The following is a 19,658-nucleotide window of genomic DNA, read 5'->3' on the forward strand; positions in this document are numbered from 1 at the left end:
GACTTAGTCTTTTCTACCAGTCATGGTAACTCAAAGCGGAAAAAAGTGAGCCGCATTAGCTCCTGGAGATGTGACGTCAACGCCTTAGGTGCAAAGAGCCCATTGTTTCACGAATTCATGCATAAAACGTGAATAAAGAGAAACAACACAAACAACACGGTAAATTACTAAAGTTTTTATATGCAATTGCATCATAATAAACTAGAATGACTTAAAAAATATATATTTATTTCTGCACTTCAAATATTGTATATAAAAAAATTATAAAATTACATTTACATGAAAAGTCTCATAGTGTGTCATGTAATCTTTGCTCTTTTCTTTGAACATACTAGGGCTTGGTTATATAAGAGCAGTTAATGCATAAAGCTGTAGTAGTGGAAATACTAAAACCAAGCTGTTCTAACCGATCCTAAGCTCCTTTGAGTATATTTTGTTTCTAAACTTGTCATTCAAAGGTATTAAAAAGCTTTTGATTTTACAGTTGTTGTTTACATTGTTTACATTGGAGAATGAAGATGTTGATATTTTATTTGGAGACAGTTCTCAGTTCAGTTCTCAGTTGCCATGAAATGAGGCACAATAGATCTCTTGAATGTAAAAAAAAAAAAAAGTTCATTTTGGTTTAAATAATTGTTGCTAATTTTGCATTTTATGACTAAAAAAACAGGAAGTCATGAAAATATACATGGATTTTACTGAATAAATATGGTTTTGCAACATTAGGAAAAAGCCCTTTATATTTATCCAGTCTGATTTTATTTACTAAAATCATATTTACAGTTTCTAGACATCAGCATCACTTTAACCCAATAAAAACAGATACATATACAGGATTTGTATTTTCGCAGTCGAACTAATTGTTCTGCATTAACAGTTGCTTGAACAGTACTTATTATTCTCACTGGTCTTTGGGATTACTGGTGATACTGGATGGATCTTTCTGGTATTATCTGAATTTAACCACTTACAGAACTCTTCTACTTGCATGTGGAAGATGTGAGAGAGTAAAACACAGCACTGTCACACATGGGAATAAACGGTTTGAAGGCTTAAAGTCCGATGGGAGAAAACACGAAAACAATCCACCGAGGAGGCTGGTGACGACTGAGACGTTGCGCCCAGATTTTATTATATGTTTCTACTTCCTAGGAGGGGCGTGATGGAGAACGATGATTGTCAGAGTCCGCTCCTCAGTCCAGCTCCATGTGTTTCGCTCCAGGCTTTGGTTGCTGGTTTCCCTTCCCGTCTGGTTCCTGCCTGGCTGTGGGGCCGTTGTGAGCCGCCTGATCGCCAACGTCGGACGGCTCCTCCGCGACCGGCTTCGGCCTGTTGGCAACCGAGCCGCAAACATCGTCCAGTTCCTGGTTTGGATAGAAACAGGAAGTTAGGAAAATGGGCATTTCTAAAATAAGGCTGGTTATCAGTTAATGTAACGATTACTTTTAGCGATTAATCGATTAGTGAGATTTTTTTTAATTAGAAGATTTTTCTTTTAAGCCATTTTTGTGCAACATTACCAGCGAAAATGTTTTTATAATTCAATTCCTTTTTAAATAAGAAAATAAACATTTTATTGCCTAAAATGAAAGAATTCATTTAGCATTCATTTAGTTATACCTGATTATTTGAATTGATCATCTGCAGCAGAAAAATATGTTTATCATCAAAATATGAAAAGTTCAGCGCTTTCTGTTTGACTTAACCTCAATAACATCAGTCTGCCAGCTTATCTTTTATATTATTAATCCTGTTTGATTAATAATTAAATAGGAAAAGATGATTAACAAGAGATATTTTTCACAGTTAGAACCAGTGAAGCTACAACTATGCCATCTGAGTTTGGGTCGAATATTTTTACAATATTTCTTTTTTAATTTAATCTTAAAATCAAAAAATATTTATTTTTGTCTTAATTTCTTTCTCTTTCAGAAAATTGCCTTTTTTTAGTTAACGATTAATTGATTACAAAATTAGTTTATAATTATTTCAATATTTGATTTATCGTGATTAATCAGATTAATCGTTTCAACCCCAATGTAAACCTCACTAATGGAGGATTTGTAAAATATTTATCCATACCTGGATTTTTGCAATGATTTCTGCTACTTTCACCACTGGGTCTTGGGTTATTGCAGTTCTGCTCTGTGCGTTTATTTTGTTGTTCATCCAGCCCATGCTTTCAGTCACAAACTTCTCCACAGCGCTAACGTCCTCTGGACTTAAATGTGAGAATCGTTCGTCCTTTGGAAAGGGAAGCAGACAGTTAGGAACAGGAATGAGGTTCATTAGGGGATAATTAAAGACCTTCTGTTACCTTCTGTTTGTAAGAATCTACAAACTTCATGTAGAGCTGCAGTTTCTTCCCCAGTTCTTCAAAAGCTCTGGGCCTTTCTTCACTCTCTCTGTGCCGCTCCTGAATGGGCTCACCAAATATCTGGGAAAATTACGTTATATTAATGAAAACACCAGATTCCAAGTAGATTAGACATTTCTTATTTTAATTTTTCACGTTGGAGTTCTCACAAAATTACTACTTAATCAGCTAATATAGTAACATGATTCTCATATTATTTCGACTTTATTGTTGCATGATTTTATTCTTGTAATATTATGAGTTTATTCTCATAATTTAAGAAAAACTTAGTCTAGAGTTGACCTAAATTAAAAGTCCAAACAAACAGAAGCTGCAAAACATGTTTGTCAAACAAGATGGCCGCCTTGAGTGACCCTAATCTTAACTACGAAAACCCAAGGAGTGCATTGGTGAAAAAGAAATCCAGATTTTCCAAAAATTAAATCTTCACAACCCCAAAATTTAATTAGTATGTAACACTGATTTATCAATCTGAAAGTGCGGTGGTGAAGTGAAACCTTGAGCGCGCCCAGCTTTTCCTCGTAGACGTTTTTCGGCTGGTCCTCTCCCTCCTCATACAGCCAATTCTCCGTGTCCTCCAGCATCAGCGTCAGCCGGTTACTGTCCTGTTACCAGAGGAGAACTGCATCGGTCCGCCTGCTACATCTAAAAGGTGCTGTTAAAATGAGAATGTTGAAGCTACCTCCTCGGTGATGTACTTCTGATAAATCCCGCAGAGCTTTTCCCGCAGGTCGTACACGTACTCTTCCACGGCGTTTTTCGCGTCGTTCAGCTCTTTCACCAGTTTATCCTGGCAAATCATCTGACGCTGGAAGGAAGAAAGTCAAAAGTGAAAATATTCAGAGCTAACAAAACATTAACTGGGAGAATAAACATTTTTGGGGATCTAATTAAAAGTTGACGCAAGTCAGGGGTGTCCAACATGCAGTTCGGGGGCCATTTGTGGCCCTTTGACTGATTTTCTGCACTTAATGAAAGATACAAATTTAGCCCAGGTGGTTGATGCAGAAGGAGATTCTTTATTTGTAATTAGGGTAAAATTATTTGCAACTAGGGATGCAACTCGCAATCATTTTTGTAATCATTTATTCTAGCGATTAATTTGATGATTGATTAATTGGATTAAAAAAACTGGCTTCTAATCTGTTGATTATTTTTAGCATTGACTGATTAATAATTGGATAGGAAAAAAAACTTAAAAGGGGATTTTTTTCAAAGAAATTGAGGAGTTTTGGGTAAAGCATGTATAAAAATAAATAATATTTTTTTAACTTAAATGCAAAATATATAGATTTTTTATAGTTTTGCTTGACTGGTATGTGATTCTTTCAGTAAATGACAGTTTCTAGAGTCCTTACACTCCAGTTAATGATTAATCAACCAAATTAGTTGATTACTATTTCAATAATCAATTCATCACGATTAATCACGATTAATCATGATTAATCGCAATTAATCACTATTAATCGTTTCAGCTCTATTACCCACATAATTTTTCCTACTATGGAAAATGCTAAATCCAACACAAAGTATTTGTCTTAAAAACAAGTTTTTATAGTAAGTAAAGTCTATCCAGAGATTTTTTGCTGAACCTAAATAAGATTTTAAATTTTTTTTATTTTATTTTATTAAAGACTGCTTTATTTGCTTACTTTAGTATCATTTTACATTTTGTGAATTGATACAGATTCTTATTTTACACAATTAAAATTCTCTGAGGCAGAAAACAGTTTTATATGTTCTTCTTTATGTTTTCTTCAAATTCTGCACAGAAACTATGACTCAGCTTTTTAACCGTGGCAGCATTTCTCACCTCATACTCCACAAAGTTGGTCAGAACGTCTCCGTCCAGTTGCCGAATGTTGTTGGCCACAATGGGAAGATCAATACTCTTCACCTTGATCTTTGGCTTGCTGCCTCCAGCCGTTGCGTCCTGCTTTTCTGCAGCTGCCCCTTCCTTGGACAAAACAACAGTTAAGACCTTTGATTAAAGTATTTTTGACCAACTTACATTTTTTCATATAAATCTGAGACATTTTAAGGTCTTTGTTTTAGATGCATGAATTTATGTCTTTTCAAGGGCGCTCAAACACCCTAATCTCTCTGCTCGGCTCTCTAACCATACATCAAGACAGATTTAACGAGGAGTGGCAAAAGCAAATGATGTGGATTAGCAGGAACAGGTCATGTTGATGTAACCAGAAAATGAGCTGTTAGCATGCCATGACAGTCTTGAAACACAGTCAGAAACGGTCCACCGAATGTAAGCCAGTTTGTGCCAAATGACCCCTGACTGACCTTAGTGCTGGAGCTGCTGTCCTCGCTCGGCCCCTCCGCCTGGTGTTGACCCTCTTGCTCCACCTGCATTTTGCTCTAAACCAAAACACATTCAGTTATTTCATGCCAGCTACGGCAAACATAAATTATATGTTTTCTTATGTTCCTGGTGGCACAAACTGTATTATCTTGGCTGTTTTCAAAGATTCATAGAGCAGAAATTAGAACAAGTTGAGTCAGCAGGACAGAAAATCCAGATTAACGCGACTAATTAAAGTTTACTGTTTGGTGCCGGACTCAATCATCCTGCAATCACAGGTTGTAATAGTTTAGATTTATTTCCTATAATAATTTATTTGGCCTGTTTGAAGAATTTTAAAAGATTAACTATAATTAATCACGTAAATGAAAAATAAACCATTTTTTCTGAGTTATTTATTGCCTAAAATGCAATAACAGTATTCTTTTAGTGAACAATTGATTAGTTGTAGATTTTTTTTGCATTAACTGATTATTAATTAGGTAGAAAAAGCTATTTTGTTGTTCACAGAATTTGCTGGTTGTGGAGTTTTAGGTATTTACAGACAAATTTTTTATCTTAAATGCAAGTTTTTAAAAGATGTTTTGGCTTAATCACTGCTCTGAGGGGGATTTTCTTTCAGCAAACGACCTGTTTTTGAGTCTGTATACTCAAATAATTGATTACTAAATTAGTTGACGTTCTTTCAATAATCAATTAATCACAATTAATTGCGATTAATCACTTAACAAATTGAAAAATAGACACATTTTTCTGTAAATGTTCGGGTTCTGAAAGGACTCTGAAATACAGTCAAACTATTAATACAAGGTCACAGAAAACTTGGATGATTTTGCACATTACTGTCTAAATCTAAGATGACATGGTGCACCGTTTTCTCAGGTGTCAGACGCCTTTAACAGAGAATATTGTTTTCTTTTTGCACCGGCAGCTTTCTGTGTAACATGGTGGAGATCAGAACCTCACCTGCTCCTCTGTGCGGCCTTCATTCTGCGCCGGCGGCTCCGACTCAATCTGCATGTCCTCTGCTTCTCCTTTCAGCTTCTCTATGAGTGACGCGCTGGACACGCTCAGGATGCCATGGATGTTGACTCGCACTTTGACCTTTACCTTTGAACTGTCTCCGTCCGGCTGAGGAACCACGTTCTGCACTGAAAAGCAGCCTGATAGCAGATGGAGAGAAGCAAAGCAAGTTATTGAACGTGAATTTTTTTTAAAATGTTTCAGAGCATCAAACATAAATACAAAAAGCAGTTTTCAAATTAGCTTTAAATGTATTATGAGTAAAAAACCAACCTACCATAATGTGAAAAAGTAATTGAGCCTCACTGTTAGATTAAGAAGTAACTGTGATTAGGGCTGCAGCTAACGATTAATTGATTAATCAGTTATACTGATAATCAGGTTAAAAAAAATGTCACTTTTGCAGATTTTTCAATATTAGATAATACTTTAATAATCAGTTAATCACGATTAATCATGAGTAATAGTGGTAGTCATTAATTGTGCTTAATTGGTTGTGATTAGTAATGATCAATTAATAATAAATAATCAGATTAATCGTGATTAATCACAATTAATCTGATTAATCCGATTTATTGTTTCAGCCTTACTTTTTTATTTTAATATATTTCGCAATCTGAAACATTCAGGTCTAATAGAAAAGAGTAAATCTGTTTATTTTTGGATAAGGTTTTCTTTCTGTGAAAGCAGAATCAGCACCAGTACCTATGCGGTGGTCCGGGTAGGGGAGCTCCTGAGGATTGCTGTAAAACGCTTCCAGGTCAAAGGGCTCCTTCTTGTGGAACGTGATCACCTTGGAAAACGGAGCAGCGTGGTTCTTACTGAAAACCTCGCATTCTCTGCAACAGAAGAAAAACCAACGTCAAGAAACGGAAAGAAACCTTCAGTTAGGACGATACAGATAAAAAAAATTTTTTTTTCCTCGCTTTCTTTTCTAGATAAGAAATTCCAAATGACTGAAAATATTTTCTAAAAGTGGCTTTTATTTCTGTAATCTCTAATGTGAATTAGACGACGGAGAATTAGGGTCAGGCAACAAGAATTTTTGTTTAATCACAAGAATAAAGTGATGATAAAAGTAAAATAAAGACGTAATTTTACCAGCAGCAGAAAGCCTGAATACACATCACTTCAGAATCCTGATACTCATATTAATTTGATGTTGATGTGTTAAAAGATTTTGTATTTTCTGTAAAACTTGTAAAATTCACAAGATGCTCATGAGATAATTTTTTTATTTTTGTGTAAAAGTTTTAACGAAATTACAACTTTGTTCTCCTAATATGACTTTATTCTCGTAACATTATGACTTTTTTTAATGTATTTTTTCAACTTTATTCTCGAAATAAAAAAATAATTAGCCTCACCCTAATATTTTGTCATAGATAAAAGTCAAAATAAACAAAAACTTTAAAACGTGCTTGTCAAACAAGATGGCCGCCCTGGGAGTGCGTTGATGAAAAAATTCAAATTTTACAAAAATATGAAATCTCCGAAAACCCAAAATTTATTGATTTATCACCCATCTCTATCTTTAGTCACTTAACTCAGACCAGTTGATTGTCACCTTCTGCAAAGTAACAACTGCAGAAGGTTAGCTTCTACCACGACATATTTACCCCAGTCCATCCTCTGTGGACGACTTCCAACGGAGAGTGATTGGAAACGGAACCACATCCGTGATGGAGAATTCCCGCACCTTAAACGCTGGAGATAAAATTGCGCACTGCATCCAAAAGCAGAAGAACACAGAGGTTGTTGAGCGCTGAGGCTAATTTCCCGAGTCGGCTGCTGCTGTCAGAGAGGATTCCCACCTGAAGCGCACAGCCTCTGGCTACGGCTTCGTCAGCGTTCAGCGTGGTGCTGACGTCTTTGCAGAAATATTTGGTGATTCTCTCTTTGATGGACGGGATCCTTGTGGCTCCTCCGACTATCTCCACTGCATAGATGTCGTCCCGACTCAACTCTATTAAAAAGACAGAGAATCCTGAGAAAACCCTTGCTTGTTATCAGATCGAGATAATACTTTCAAAGGTCCGTACTTGATTGTTCAAAGGCTGTTTTCAGCGGCGTCTCCACTCTCATCAGATACTGAGCGCACATTTCTTCAAAGTGAGTCCTGCAGACACACAAAGACAGAGATTAAGATATGGCTAGAATTGCTCAAAAGGTGATACATGTGACACATCTAAATGTGACAGTTAAACCTGCATCCAACTAGTAGCTAATATTCACTTGTTAGCTGTTTGTGTCTATAATAAGTAAATGCAAATTTATCACCAGCCGCCTGGATGAAGTTTGTACATTTCTTTAGAGATATAGGTCTTAAATGCCATTCAAAATTGTCTTAAAATGTCTTAAATTTAAGTTGGTGAAACCTGCAGAGACCTCGTAATACAAAAACACAAATACTTTGTGTTGTACTGAACATTTTCCATTGTAATAAAACGTTTCCATCTGCATCCGCCATCTGTGCTGGATGGGATAAAGTTTTATCTTTCCTGAAATGCAGTTGGGGGCCACAAAAAAATCACTCCAAGGCCCATAAATGGCCCCCGGTCTGTGTCTTTTACACCTCTGATCTAAAAGAAATAAAGGGAGTTGACCTGTTCATCCTGCTGGAAACGTCGATGTCGTTCATGAAGCACTCTATGTTGAGAGGAAGGTCAGAGGAGTTGGCGCTCATGAGTTTCTTCAGCTTCTCGCATTCCTGATGCAGCCGCAGCAAAGCCCTCGGGTTGTCCCTCACGTTCAGCTTGTACTTGGTCTTAAACTCCTCACAGAAATAATCCACCAAGGCTTCGTCGAAGTTACGCCCTCCGAGGTACGGGTCGAACGCTGTGGCGAGAACCTAACGAACAATCGAGACGACTGAGTCCAACTTCAGGTCAGAAAGTCGTGTGTAAACATGAGGCTGAAGGAAAGGTTCACCTTGAGTTTCCCCTTGTTGAAAGCAGTGATGGAGACCTGGAACGATGAATGCCCCATGTCCACAAACACCACATTCCTGGGCTTCTCCTCAGGCACAGGGAGGTCTTGTTTGTAGATGCCATAAGCCAACGCCACTGTTCAGAATAAAAGTGTTTATTGGGATCATTGTAATCCAAAATTCATATTTTTACACTTCCATTTGGGTCTCAACTGCTTCTAAAAACTTCCCAAGCACTTAAAACATCCCACCCAGCTATTTTTTTACTATAAATTAATGGCTGTTTTTTTGTCTGGAAAACTAGCAAACCTCCCAAATGCTGAGTCACATTCCACAGGCCGTTTCCTAGCAACCCAAGCCGAGCCCAGCCCCGTTACCTAGCAACCCAAGCTGAGCTCCAGCTCATTTGGTCAGCAAATGTTTAGCTGTTGACTTACAATCCAGGAATTTTTTGAATATGTATCTGTTTGTAGCCATTTTCACATTTGATATTTAAAGTGACAAGAGACCCAAAAACAGCTCCAAATAAGCATTACTGACCAGACTGTAATCTTATTATCTAAAAATGATTTTGTGGAAAAAATATAATGAACATGTTTAGTATAGCCCATTGACTTATCCTAACTAGTTAAAGGAAGACTAATAAGTCATCTTTAACATTTCCTTCAGCTTTTTCTCAGCATAAACCAAACAACTCTGACCTGCTGTGGTGTCGTTGATCAGTCGCAAACAGTTCAGCCCTGCAATCTGAGTCGCATCGAGAACTGACCGTCTCTCTGCGTCTGTGAAAAAACTCGGGACCTGAAGAACCAGAAGCCAGAGTTCAGTAAATCTCGTTGGAGCTCCAAGTTATGCCGACTAGGCCTGTTACCGTAACCATAAAGATAATTTATTACAGAAGTTATTGCGATAAACCATGAAATTGTTGTTTTGAGAGAATTTTTATGTAATATAATGGTAATGCAATTTGACATTGGAGCTGGAAGACATTTTAAATATTCAAAATAAATAAATAAAACAACAAAAACAACAAATAAAGTGAATTTTACGGTCAAAGCACCAAACTGAAGACTTTTATCATCCAGTTTTTGGTAGAAAAAGAGAAAAAAGAGAAAAAATAATAAATCATGAAAATGGAAATTCTTAAGCTCATTTTAACTCATCACATGATCAATTGATTATTGGTTACAGCAACAGGCCTAATGCTGAAATCAGTCTGCATCGCTCACAGAAACCACGCAGTCCACCACCGGCTTCTTCAGCGCGCTCTCTGACGTCTCCTTCAGTTTGGTGAGCAGCATCCCGCTGATCTGCTCCACCGTGAACACCTTCTCCTCATCCAGGTAGCGCACCTGTAGATGGTTCAAAACGATGAGCAGGGGGAATATCTGTGAGCGGTAATCTAAAGGACCATGGTGTGTCGTCGCTCCACCTTAATCCCAGTGCTTCCATTGGCTAGCTTGTCGAGGCTGTAAGGCAGCTTGCTCTTCTCTGATTGGACGAACGGATCATCAAACGCTCTGCCGTGAAACTTTTTGAAGCCATGAACAGTGTTTTTAAAGTTTGTTATGACCTGTTAGGAAAACAGGAGAAACATTTTGAGCTTTTAGATACAAGATAAAGACTCGGCCCCTTTATTAGGTACACCTTGCTATTGAGCTGGACCCCTCTTTGTCATTAAGGCTGAAACGATTAATCAGATTAACCGTCATTAATCGAAATAATTGCTAACTAATTTAGTAATTGAATAATCATTAGCTGGAGTATACAGATTGAAACATTTGCTAAAAGAACCCTGTGAGCATCAAAAATTAGTTTCATTGTAGGGCTGCAACTAACGACTATGTTAGTTATCAATTAATCTTTGGATTATTCTGACGATTTATTGATTAATCTGAAAAAAATTAGCACATTCTGCAGATTTGTAATTTACGTCTTCATTGTCCAATATTAGAAATACATTCAAAGATGCAAGTAAACAATTCAGTAAGAAAATCAACATTTTACTGCCTAAAATGCAACAACATAGTGTACACTTGATCGTTTGTAGCAAAGAATACATCTGCAGCTAAAAAATACTTCTAACATCAACTCGTGAAAAGCTCAGCGCTTTCTGCTTGACTTATAAATACAGAGAAGGGTAAATCTGTTTACTATTTTTGAGTTAGCCGATTTATAAAACAATGCTAATAGAAGTTTTTTTTTTTACTGCACCACTTGAGGAATGTAGCCAATGAAGTTTGGGGAAGGATACAAGTAGAAGACAAAATGCAATGACTGATCTTACCTGACTCTTGGCTGCATTTCCAATCATCCTGTTTTTGGAGGCCAAAGACACACAAGCCCTAAATGCAATGGAGCACAGGAGTACATTAAGAGGGATATAATAAAACGAGAATAATGAGCTGAATATTTTACACAAGGAGAGCTGAGATTAGGAAACTGCATCAGGGGAGTCTGAGGAAGAGCCACAAATGGGGGCAGTGAGATAAACCAGTTCACCTTCAAAATTCAGCTCATCTTGTCTGAAACAAGGAGCAGGAACTTCCCCGAGGAACTATCGTCAGCTTTACAGCACTGTGAAAATTTTGCCCAACCTTACATATTCCTTTAGTTTTGTGTGTCACACTTCATCAAACTCATTTATATATTTAAAAAAAAACAGAAACAGGAGAAATTTGTAATGGATAAAATACTTTATTATGCCACTGTTATGGCTGCTGTGTTACTTAGGAATTGCATTGCAATATTTTATAGTAATATTGTGATAACTATAAAGATTATGATTTTAAAAACTATTTGTTACTTATTTTTCAGATAATAAATAGTTTTGCACAGCATTTAAGTGCCACAAATGCAATTATTATCATTGAAAAACATTCTCATCTTAAATATGGTTCTTCACGAAGACTCTTAATTTTAAGTTATTTATATGACTAAACTGCACATAGTAAATGCATTTAATCATAATTTTGAATTTGGCGATATTTAAACAAAAAGTGAAGAAAATAGTTAAATTAACATTTCCGCTCATGGATTTAACATTAATAACTGAAATTTATCATGATAATAAATCAGAAAATCTTACTGTGATAAGGATTTTGTTACGATAAATGATCAACGATACGATAAATGTCCCCGCAGTGTGATGTGATCCAGTTCCCACTGGCTGGCAGTGACAAGGCACTCCCTAGTTTCTCCTTGCCACAACAAAAAAGCCCCACTGCTCCATTTAGTCAAGTGCAGCTGCACATCCCTGCAAGAAGCTGCTGCAAATGCAGTTTGCGCACGCTGAGGCCAGCATGTTAATAACTTCGAAAAATGTCTGACATCCTGGATGAGAATGACCATCGCCGAAGGGCTGATTCAATTGCCTTTCTGGGCTCGGTTCTGGAGAATTTTAAGGATGTGGAAAAGCCTTTCAGGGTCATCCAACACCCAATGTCGCTGTGTCATGTTAAAAACCTAGAGATAGTATTCTGTCATAATCAGTGATTAAATGAAGTATTTAAAGAGCGACACCGGCTGCAGGTTTAACTTCAGATTACTGCTTCTTAGAGTAAACCACCAGCTCCAGGCCTGGACCTCTACCTGGCCCGGAGTTCAGAAACACCAGAACCTCTGATTCATGAGTATCACAGCACGCAGCGAGCGTCCATTAGGCTAAATATTGCGTAACAACCCGCGTCCATGATGCTGCTCGGCGTTAATACTCACGGTGTGCATCTGTCACTGTACTCATTGGCCACCGTTTCAATGCCGCCGCTCCTGGCCACAGCGATATAGCAGTTCTGGAAACCCACATCGATGCCAACCACTGACATGATGAGCACCTAAATGCACCTTCCCTCTGAGTTTTCCTGCGCAAAACCCGCACCGACACAAGGGCAAAACACAAAATGTGACTAGTTCACCAGTTCTGCAAACAAATCCAGGCTTCCCGGGGCTGAACAAAAGTGAATTAGCAGCTCTTATGTAAGCCGAGCTGTTTATAGCAAACTCATTCAGAGTAATCCCCGAAGAGACCCGATCCAGAGCGGATTCTCCAACTCCGAGGCGGCCCTAGCATCACCCAGCGCCGCTGACTGTGAGGATGCTTCTCGAACCCGCCCCCAGAGCACGCTGATTGGCTGCGCAGCGCTCGCTGTGCAGTACGTCATTGGTGCCTCAGCCAATCGATCACAGAACAATCTAGAACCTCACGCTGAAAGTGGAGCTTGTTTACGTCACTGAAGCGAGACAGTGACGCTGCGAGCACGCTTGCTCAAAATTCATCATGTCAGGTGAGAGTTTCTGTCCTCACTCACCTGCCCTGAGCGGACACACACACGCACGCACATACATGCACGCACGCACGCACGCACACTCACACACCACTGTTTATTTAATTTAATGGAATTTAATTTATTATTATTATTATTATTATTATTATTATTATTATTATTATTATTATTATTATTATTATTATTATTATTATTATTATTTACTTAAACACATTAAAGTATTTGTAGTGAATTAAAAGTAAAAAGTAAATAAAAATGATTTAATGATTTTATTGATCCCAAAGGAATTGATAAAATATTAATCCCAAAGTATTTTTGAATTGAATTCACTTTACACACACAAACACACCATTGGTTATTAAATTTAATATAAAATAATATTTAATATTACTTAATTTAAAACTATTAACATTAATTAAGTACTAAGTATTAGTAAAATGTAAATAAATTATTATGAAATGTAGTATTTAAATACATATTATTTTTAAATATTTAAATAATAAATATTAAGTAATATTTATTATTTAATATAATAAATATTATTATTTATATTTATTATAAATAGAAGTATTTATAATAAATACAAATAATAAATAACATGTAATTATTTAATATTCATTAAATAATTACATGTTTAATAAATAATTTATTAAATATTATTTAATATTTATTATTTAAATAAATATTATTAAAAATACTTTTTATTGATACCCTTTGGGATCAATGATTTAATCTAATCAGTTTTGTAATGACAACTAAGCCAATAATTTTGCAACAATCTATTGTGACAAGCTCTACATAATTATCGAATAGTAATTAGACGTGTACATACACACATAAAAAACGTTGTATATGTATGCATATACAACGTGTTTTTTTATTACATATACATTTGTTTGAGGTTTTTTGGTATTAAATATTTCGCAGTATGGTGACTGCACTGCATTCATAGCAGACAGAAATATTGTTCTTGAAAAACCACTTTAAAAAGTTTGACTTACCTCACTAAACTGCTCACATTTAATCACATTTTCGAATTTACTTGATGCTCTTGTGGAACAAAAAGCGGAGAAAATAGCAAAAATAACATTTCCGATCATACTGTGAATTTTTTTGTTTTCATTTAATATCAATAACTGAAGTTTATAATGATAACGATAAATCAAAAATCCTTATGATGATAATGCAACGAGAGTCGCTAGGATTTATTAAGTTGCACTTCTGGGCTGGATTCAATTTTGTTTTTTTAACACAACTTTCTTGTCGTAAGTGTCTCGTTCAGTTTCTGTCGCGCTTCAACACTGTGGGGCTTGTTTAGTGGCTGAGAACCGTAGGGACTGAAGGTTTTTTCCTGTTGGAACGCAGCCCAAGAGACCCTGGGTTAGACACCAGGAAGTGCTCGTAGAACAACCTCTCCCAGCTAGCTAGCTTCAGTCAGAGAGGTTAGTTCGGTTGAAACCCAGTACACAACATGGGGCTGTTCGGCAGGACACCGGATAAACCCCCCAAAGAACTGGTAAATACTTTATGGTGAATATCTGGACTGTCTGGTTGAATTTAGCTCATAATTAGAGAGTTGCTGGAGCGTCTTTAGCTAACTGGCTAACGCTAGCTGTCAGTATAACCACCGCATGTTGAACGGTGATATTTCTCTTGATACCAATACTGCCACTGTTATTGACCCAATAACTGACTTATGTCCTGTTAAAAATTAAGCCGCTGTTGTTGGTTGTGAGTGTCTTTATTCAATGTTGTGGAAGTTATGTTTATTAGCATACATGCTAGCTGCTATCAACTGTCAGTCCCATCAATGTAAACAAACTCAGATGATGTTTCAGCTAGTCTGAGATTACGCCAGTTTTACCGGTACATAAATATTATAACATTTTACTGGTCTTATAACTTAGTGTGTTTTTCAATGTGTCGTTCCAGATAAATGAGTGGTCTCAAAAAATCAGAAAGGAGATGAGAGTGATTGACAGACAAATTCGAGGTAAGCCCTGGACATAATCAGACAGCAACAAATTACATCAAAACTGCAACTGCATATAGTTTACAAGCATTAAATAAGAGTGCATATAGTTTAATTTGAGTAGACAAAAGAAGTCCTAAAGCTATAATTTCGATTTGTTTGTCATGATGTTAATATTATTTTGAAATGGTGGACAGTAAAAGTGCTTTATTTGTTTAAAAAGCTTGAGGACCTTGTTCAAATTTATTGACATACACAAATATTAGTCAGATTTTCATGTTGTAAACAGAACAAAGGAGAGTAACTTAATATTAGTCGGGATAAAGGTAATAATACACTTGCTATTTGTTCAATAAATTCATTTCAGTTTATTATGTAGCACCAATTTCCACACAGTACATTGAAAGTAAAACAACTGCATTTCACATCCAGAAATCTCTTACATTGACAGTTTTACGTTACTTATTTGCATTACAGTTCAGTCCTGATTATAATAAAGTAGTAGAGTCAAATACTGCTTATAAAACTAACTGGGGGAAAAGATTTTTTATTTAAGGAAACCTAGTTTATTGTAACTTTACAGAAATATCTCCTCCTAAGAAAATTTGGAAGATTGCTTGAATATAATCAGTAACTGGAATATCTTTCACAAATTATGTGAAATATTAATAGTTTTATTAAAAATTAATGTATCCACCATGTTTTTTAATTAATTTTTTAATGTAACAATGCTTTTTCTTCTACTAGTTTAAGGATTATATGTTTAGCTGTGTTTTTATTTGAGATGAAGAAACTTTAAATTAGAAATTACAGCTTCACTTCAAATATTATTACTATATTTATGGGGTATTTATTGTGACAACAATAAAAGTATATACAACTTCTTTGCAGATTTTTTCTTTTTAAGACAGCTGTATCTGCAGATACAAATACTGCTTACAAAAATCATACCTGTTTTAAAATAGGCTTCTTCATGATTCTAGTCACATAAAGAAGTGTTATTTTTATGACTAATCTGAAAACAGTAACTGGATTTAATCATATTTGATATTTAGTGATGCTCTCAGTGAAGAAAACAGCAAAAATAACAACCCAGAAGCAAGATTTCTGCTAAGTCAAAGACTATCTCTGATAACATTTTACTATTATAAACTTAATTTGACTGCATTGTTTTGTAATTCAGATTTAAACAGAACCTATTTAATTAAATCTGAAGCTGTTGATATGATTTTATTGATCCAATAGTGTCGCGTATTTCTGGGATTTAAATGGTGATTGTTGCTTTCATGCCCGTTTCTTCCAGATATTCAAAGAGAGGAGGAGAAAGTTAAACGCTCCATCAAAGATGCTGCCAAAAAGGGACAGAAAGATGTTTGCGTCGTCCTCGCTAAAGAGATGATTCAGTCGAAACGGGCCATCACAAAACTTTACGCCTCCAAAGCCCAGATGAACTCGGTGCTTCTCAGCATGAAGAATCAACTGGGTGAGTGACGGAGCGCGGCCTCGATCGTTGTCTTCCTCTCAGTCGGCTAATTAACATGTCTGCTTGTTTTCCAGCTGTGGTTCGAGTAGCTGGAGCGCTGCAGAAGAGCACAGAAGTCATGAAAGCCATGCAGAACTTGGTTAAAATCCCAGAGGTCCAGGCCACAATGATGGAGCTTTCAAAGGAGATGATGAAGGTCAGACGAGCTACAATCTAAGATTAATATTCGCTAGCATTAAAGCAAATATATAATTCATCATAGATTTGAACTTTTAGGCCGGAATAATTGAGGAAATGCTGGAGGACACGTTTGAGAGCATGGAAGACGGAGAGGAGATGGAGGAAGCGGCAGAGGAGGAAGTTGACAAGATTCTTTTTGAGATCACAGCAGGTGGGATTTTAAAGAAAAAATATTAACCACGTTTCTGCTTTGTGGAATATGATGGAGTATTGGGGCAAGGATAAGAAAAGTAAAATGAAATTGTGAGAAGAAGGTCATAATGAACACATCAGCTTCAGATTAAGTGTTTTCTTATTTGTAAAAACTGAAGTATAAATTCACAAAACGCTCAATATTCTTCATTTTACCGCAGGTGTGATACATTTTTATGTGCATCATAGTATTACAACTTTATTCTGGTGATATTACAATTTAATTCTCATATGATTCTGACTTTATTCTTCGATTACTACGACCTGATTCTGTAAATATTATGACTTTATTCTCATTAAGACTTTATTCTCGTGGAATAAATAAATATAATTTCTAACAATGTATTTGTTCTCTGATATGATGAGAATAAAGTCCTAGTTATTAAGAATATAATAATTATGTTTTAAGAAAATAATTCCTCAATATTGATGAAAATATTATTTCATTATTAAAATGTTATTTCAATATAATAAAATATGATTTTATTTAAATATTCATATTTTTGGTAAAATATATGTAAATATTAATATTTTATTGGTAATAATGAGTAATCATGTTAATGTTATTATTTACATTAATAAGACTTTAATAGGAATAAAGTCATAATATGACTTTAGTCTTGCATTTTTGCGACTTTTTCTGGTAATTTTAATATTTTCTTCTTGTAATATTATGTATTTTTCATATTATTACGACTTTATTCTCATTTTATTTTTGTAATTTATTGATTTTATTTATCTTATCTCTTATCCTGGCCCTACCACTCTCCAGGTTTTAATTTCTTAATATTTATTAAAACAACCCAATGTTACCCAGTGAGGCTGAACATGTCTGGTTCTGCTCTGGTTCTGCTCCGGTCCTTTAGGGGCTCTTGGTAAAGCTCCAAGCAAAGTGACGGAGCCGCTTCCGGACCTGCAGCCTCCGGGAGCCTCAGCTGCTGCTTCGGACGAAGAGTCGGAGGAAGACATCGAAGCCATGCAGTCCAGACTGGCGGCTCTGAGGAGCTAGAGTTCACCGCCGCGGTTAGAGTCACTTTGCACATTTCTCCAGTGCTGAGCAACCTCCGCTTTATTGTCACCTGGGTTAACATTGTGCTTCAACGGTCGTTTATTTTAATCCAGCCTGATTAAAAAGGTGATATTTTCTGTTATCTGCAGTGACTCTAGCTACATCTTTATTCTCCAAACTCAATCAGAAGGTTTATGGGGGTGTATATAATGTAAGTATGATCAGCCTTCTGTGCCTACAGTGGTTATTCTCTCTCTCCTACGTCAGTTTTTATGACCCAAACTGACCAGCTGGGGAGGAAGTTTTTAATCTTTTAGGAAACTTTTTGCTCAGTTTACTAGGAATTAATCCGCCTTCGATATCTGAAACACTAGAGGTGATGGGCAGAGCTTTCATTTGTTTCATTTGAATATATCCGTTGTTCTTTTCGTGGTCATAAGTGTTATGAACATTAAAATACTACTTCTACACTGCAAAAACACAAAATCTTACCAAGTTTCTTTTGGTCTAGTTTATAGTGCAAACACTGAAATAAGAATAAATGTTTTCAGCTTATTTTCAGAAAATAATTACTTAATATTGATGAAAAAGTTTAATTTAACTTTTTAACTAGTTTAACAGGCAGATTATTTCACCTATAACAAGACATTTTTTCATGTTATAAGTGAAATAATCTGCCTGTGGAACTAGAACTTTCTCATAAATAAATAACTATGTACTTAAAATAATCTCCTATATCTTGCTGAAAAGTTACTTATTTTAATCGTACTAAAAACTACACTAGAAAAAAAATAAATTTTTGTTTCTGCTTTGTATAAAAAGCATCCTCACTGCAAAAACACAAAATCTTACCAAGAGCAGTGACGAGCTCTAATTTTTGTACAAATTTCTTGGTACGCTTGTAATCAGACAAAACTAACTTACAAGTAACTTTTCAGCAAGATGAGTGAGCTTCTTTTAAGAAAATAATTCCTTAATATTGCTAAAAAAAAAAAAGTTCTACTGGCAGATTATTTCACTTATAACATGGAAAGAATTTCTTTTTATAAGTGAAATAATCTGCCTGTGGAACTAGTTCTTTCTCATAAATATAAAGGAATTATTTACTTAAAACAAGTTCCTACATCTTGCTGAAAAGTTACTTGAAAGTTAGTTTTTGTCTGATTTCAAGTGTAATAAAAACGAGACCAAAAAAACTTAAGATTTTTTGTTCTTGCTCTGTATAAAGAACAACACGTCACCAAATATTTTTGCTCTAATTTTAGTACAAATTTCTAAGGTGAATAGTTCCTTAATTGATGAAAAAGTTCCAGTTCCACCAGGAGATTATTTCACTTATGACAACATTTTTCATGTTGTGAAATAATCTGCTAGTGGAACTAATAATTTTACATCAATATTAAATTACTATTTACTTAAAACAAGCTCTTGCATTTCGCTGAAAAGCTACTTCTTAGTTCTAAATTCTAGATATTTGCACCAGAAACTAGACCAAAATACTTGGTAATATTTTGTGTTTTTGCAGTGTACTCATGTTTTGCAATAAGCTTCAGCTTGTTCACCGTTTGACTTTGAGTCGCTGTAGTTTTCTTTCTCCAAAATGCAAAGGAAGTAGAGCTACCGGTTACTGCAGAACATGTGTATCGTTAAATATTGAGTGTATAATTTTTCTATGTGGATGGCCGAAAAAAAACAAAAAACTAATAAACTTTTAAGAAAAATATCAGTTCTTCATCTGTCTGCTCTCTGTATTGGTCCCTCTCAGGTCAGATACGACATATCGGCATTAACATCGGATTATTTTGGTCATGTTTTAACGTATCGGTATCAGTC

At 35.7% G+C, this 19,658-nt stretch overlaps 2 protein-coding genes across 3 annotated transcripts; one reads left to right on the forward strand and one right to left on the reverse strand.

Moving 5' to 3' along the window:
• Positions 1–736: 736 nt before the first annotated feature.
• On the reverse strand, positions 737–12,732 carry hspa4l (heat shock protein 4 like). Its single transcript, XM_015004779.2, has 19 exons — positions 12,364–12,732; positions 10,934–10,991; positions 10,079–10,219; positions 9,876–9,998; positions 9,348–9,447; positions 8,649–8,782; positions 8,324–8,568; positions 7,760–7,836; positions 7,532–7,683; positions 7,337–7,443; positions 6,423–6,556; positions 5,661–5,857; positions 4,676–4,750; positions 4,191–4,334; positions 3,060–3,185; positions 2,875–2,982; positions 2,318–2,437; positions 2,083–2,244; positions 737–1,364 (listed from the first exon to the last, which is right to left on the reverse strand). Exons 1-19 carry the CDS (start codon positions 12,468–12,470, stop codon positions 1,194–1,196), a joined length of 2,481 nt encoding a protein of 826 aa, XP_014860265.2. The 5' UTR covers positions 12,471–12,732; the 3' UTR covers positions 737–1,193.
• Positions 12,733–14,283: 1,551 nt separating this feature from the next.
• Positions 14,284–19,548, forward strand: chmp3 (charged multivesicular body protein 3). Of its 2 annotated transcripts, none has more exons than XM_015004781.2 (6): positions 14,284–14,459; positions 14,862–14,922; positions 16,205–16,384; positions 16,459–16,580; positions 16,661–16,775; positions 17,683–19,548. In XM_015004781.2, the coding sequence occupies exons 1-6, from the start codon at positions 14,457–14,459 to the stop codon at positions 17,823–17,825; spliced, it is 624 nt and encodes a 207-aa protein (XP_014860267.1). In that variant the 5' UTR covers positions 14,284–14,456; the 3' UTR covers positions 17,826–19,548. The 2 variants fall into 2 exon arrangements, with proteins under 2 accessions (XP_014860267.1, XP_014860266.1); XM_015004780.2 differs by having other exon boundaries at positions 14,284–14,445.
• The last annotated feature ends 110 nt before the right edge of the window (positions 19,549–19,658 follow it).

The sequence above is a fragment of the Poecilia mexicana genome, unplaced genomic scaffold, assembly GCF_051168715.1.
Source record: "Poecilia mexicana isolate PSO_F unplaced genomic scaffold, ASM5116871v1 scaffold_22, whole genome shotgun sequence".
NCBI classification, from domain to species: Eukaryota; Metazoa; Chordata; class Actinopteri; order Cyprinodontiformes; family Poeciliidae; genus Poecilia; species Poecilia mexicana.

Excerpts from the sequence above, each read along its gene's own strand:
- hspa4l (XM_015004779.2), bottom strand. The coding sequence starts at position 12,470 with ATGTCAGTGGTTGGCATCGATGTGGGTTTCCAGAACTGCTATATCGCT. Across the intron at positions 4,751-5,660 it reads AAGGCCGCACAGAGGAGCAG|AGCAAAATGCAGGTGGAGCA; the intron begins GTGAGGTTCTGA and ends GTTTTGGTTTAG. Across the intron at positions 1,365-2,082 it reads AAATCATTGCAAAAATCCAG|GAACTGGACGATGTTTGCGG; the intron begins GTATGGATAAAT and ends TATCCAAACCAG.
- chmp3 (XM_015004780.2), top strand. The coding sequence starts at position 14,401 with ATGGGGCTGTTCGGCAGGACACCGGATAAACCCCCCAAAGAACTG. Across the intron at positions 16,581-16,660 it reads TTTCAAAGGAGATGATGAAG|GCCGGAATAATTGAGGAAAT; the intron begins GTCAGACGAGCT and ends TTGAACTTTTAG. Across the intron at positions 16,776-17,682 it reads TCTTTTTGAGATCACAGCAG|GGGCTCTTGGTAAAGCTCCA; the intron begins GTGGGATTTTAA and ends CCGGTCCTTTAG.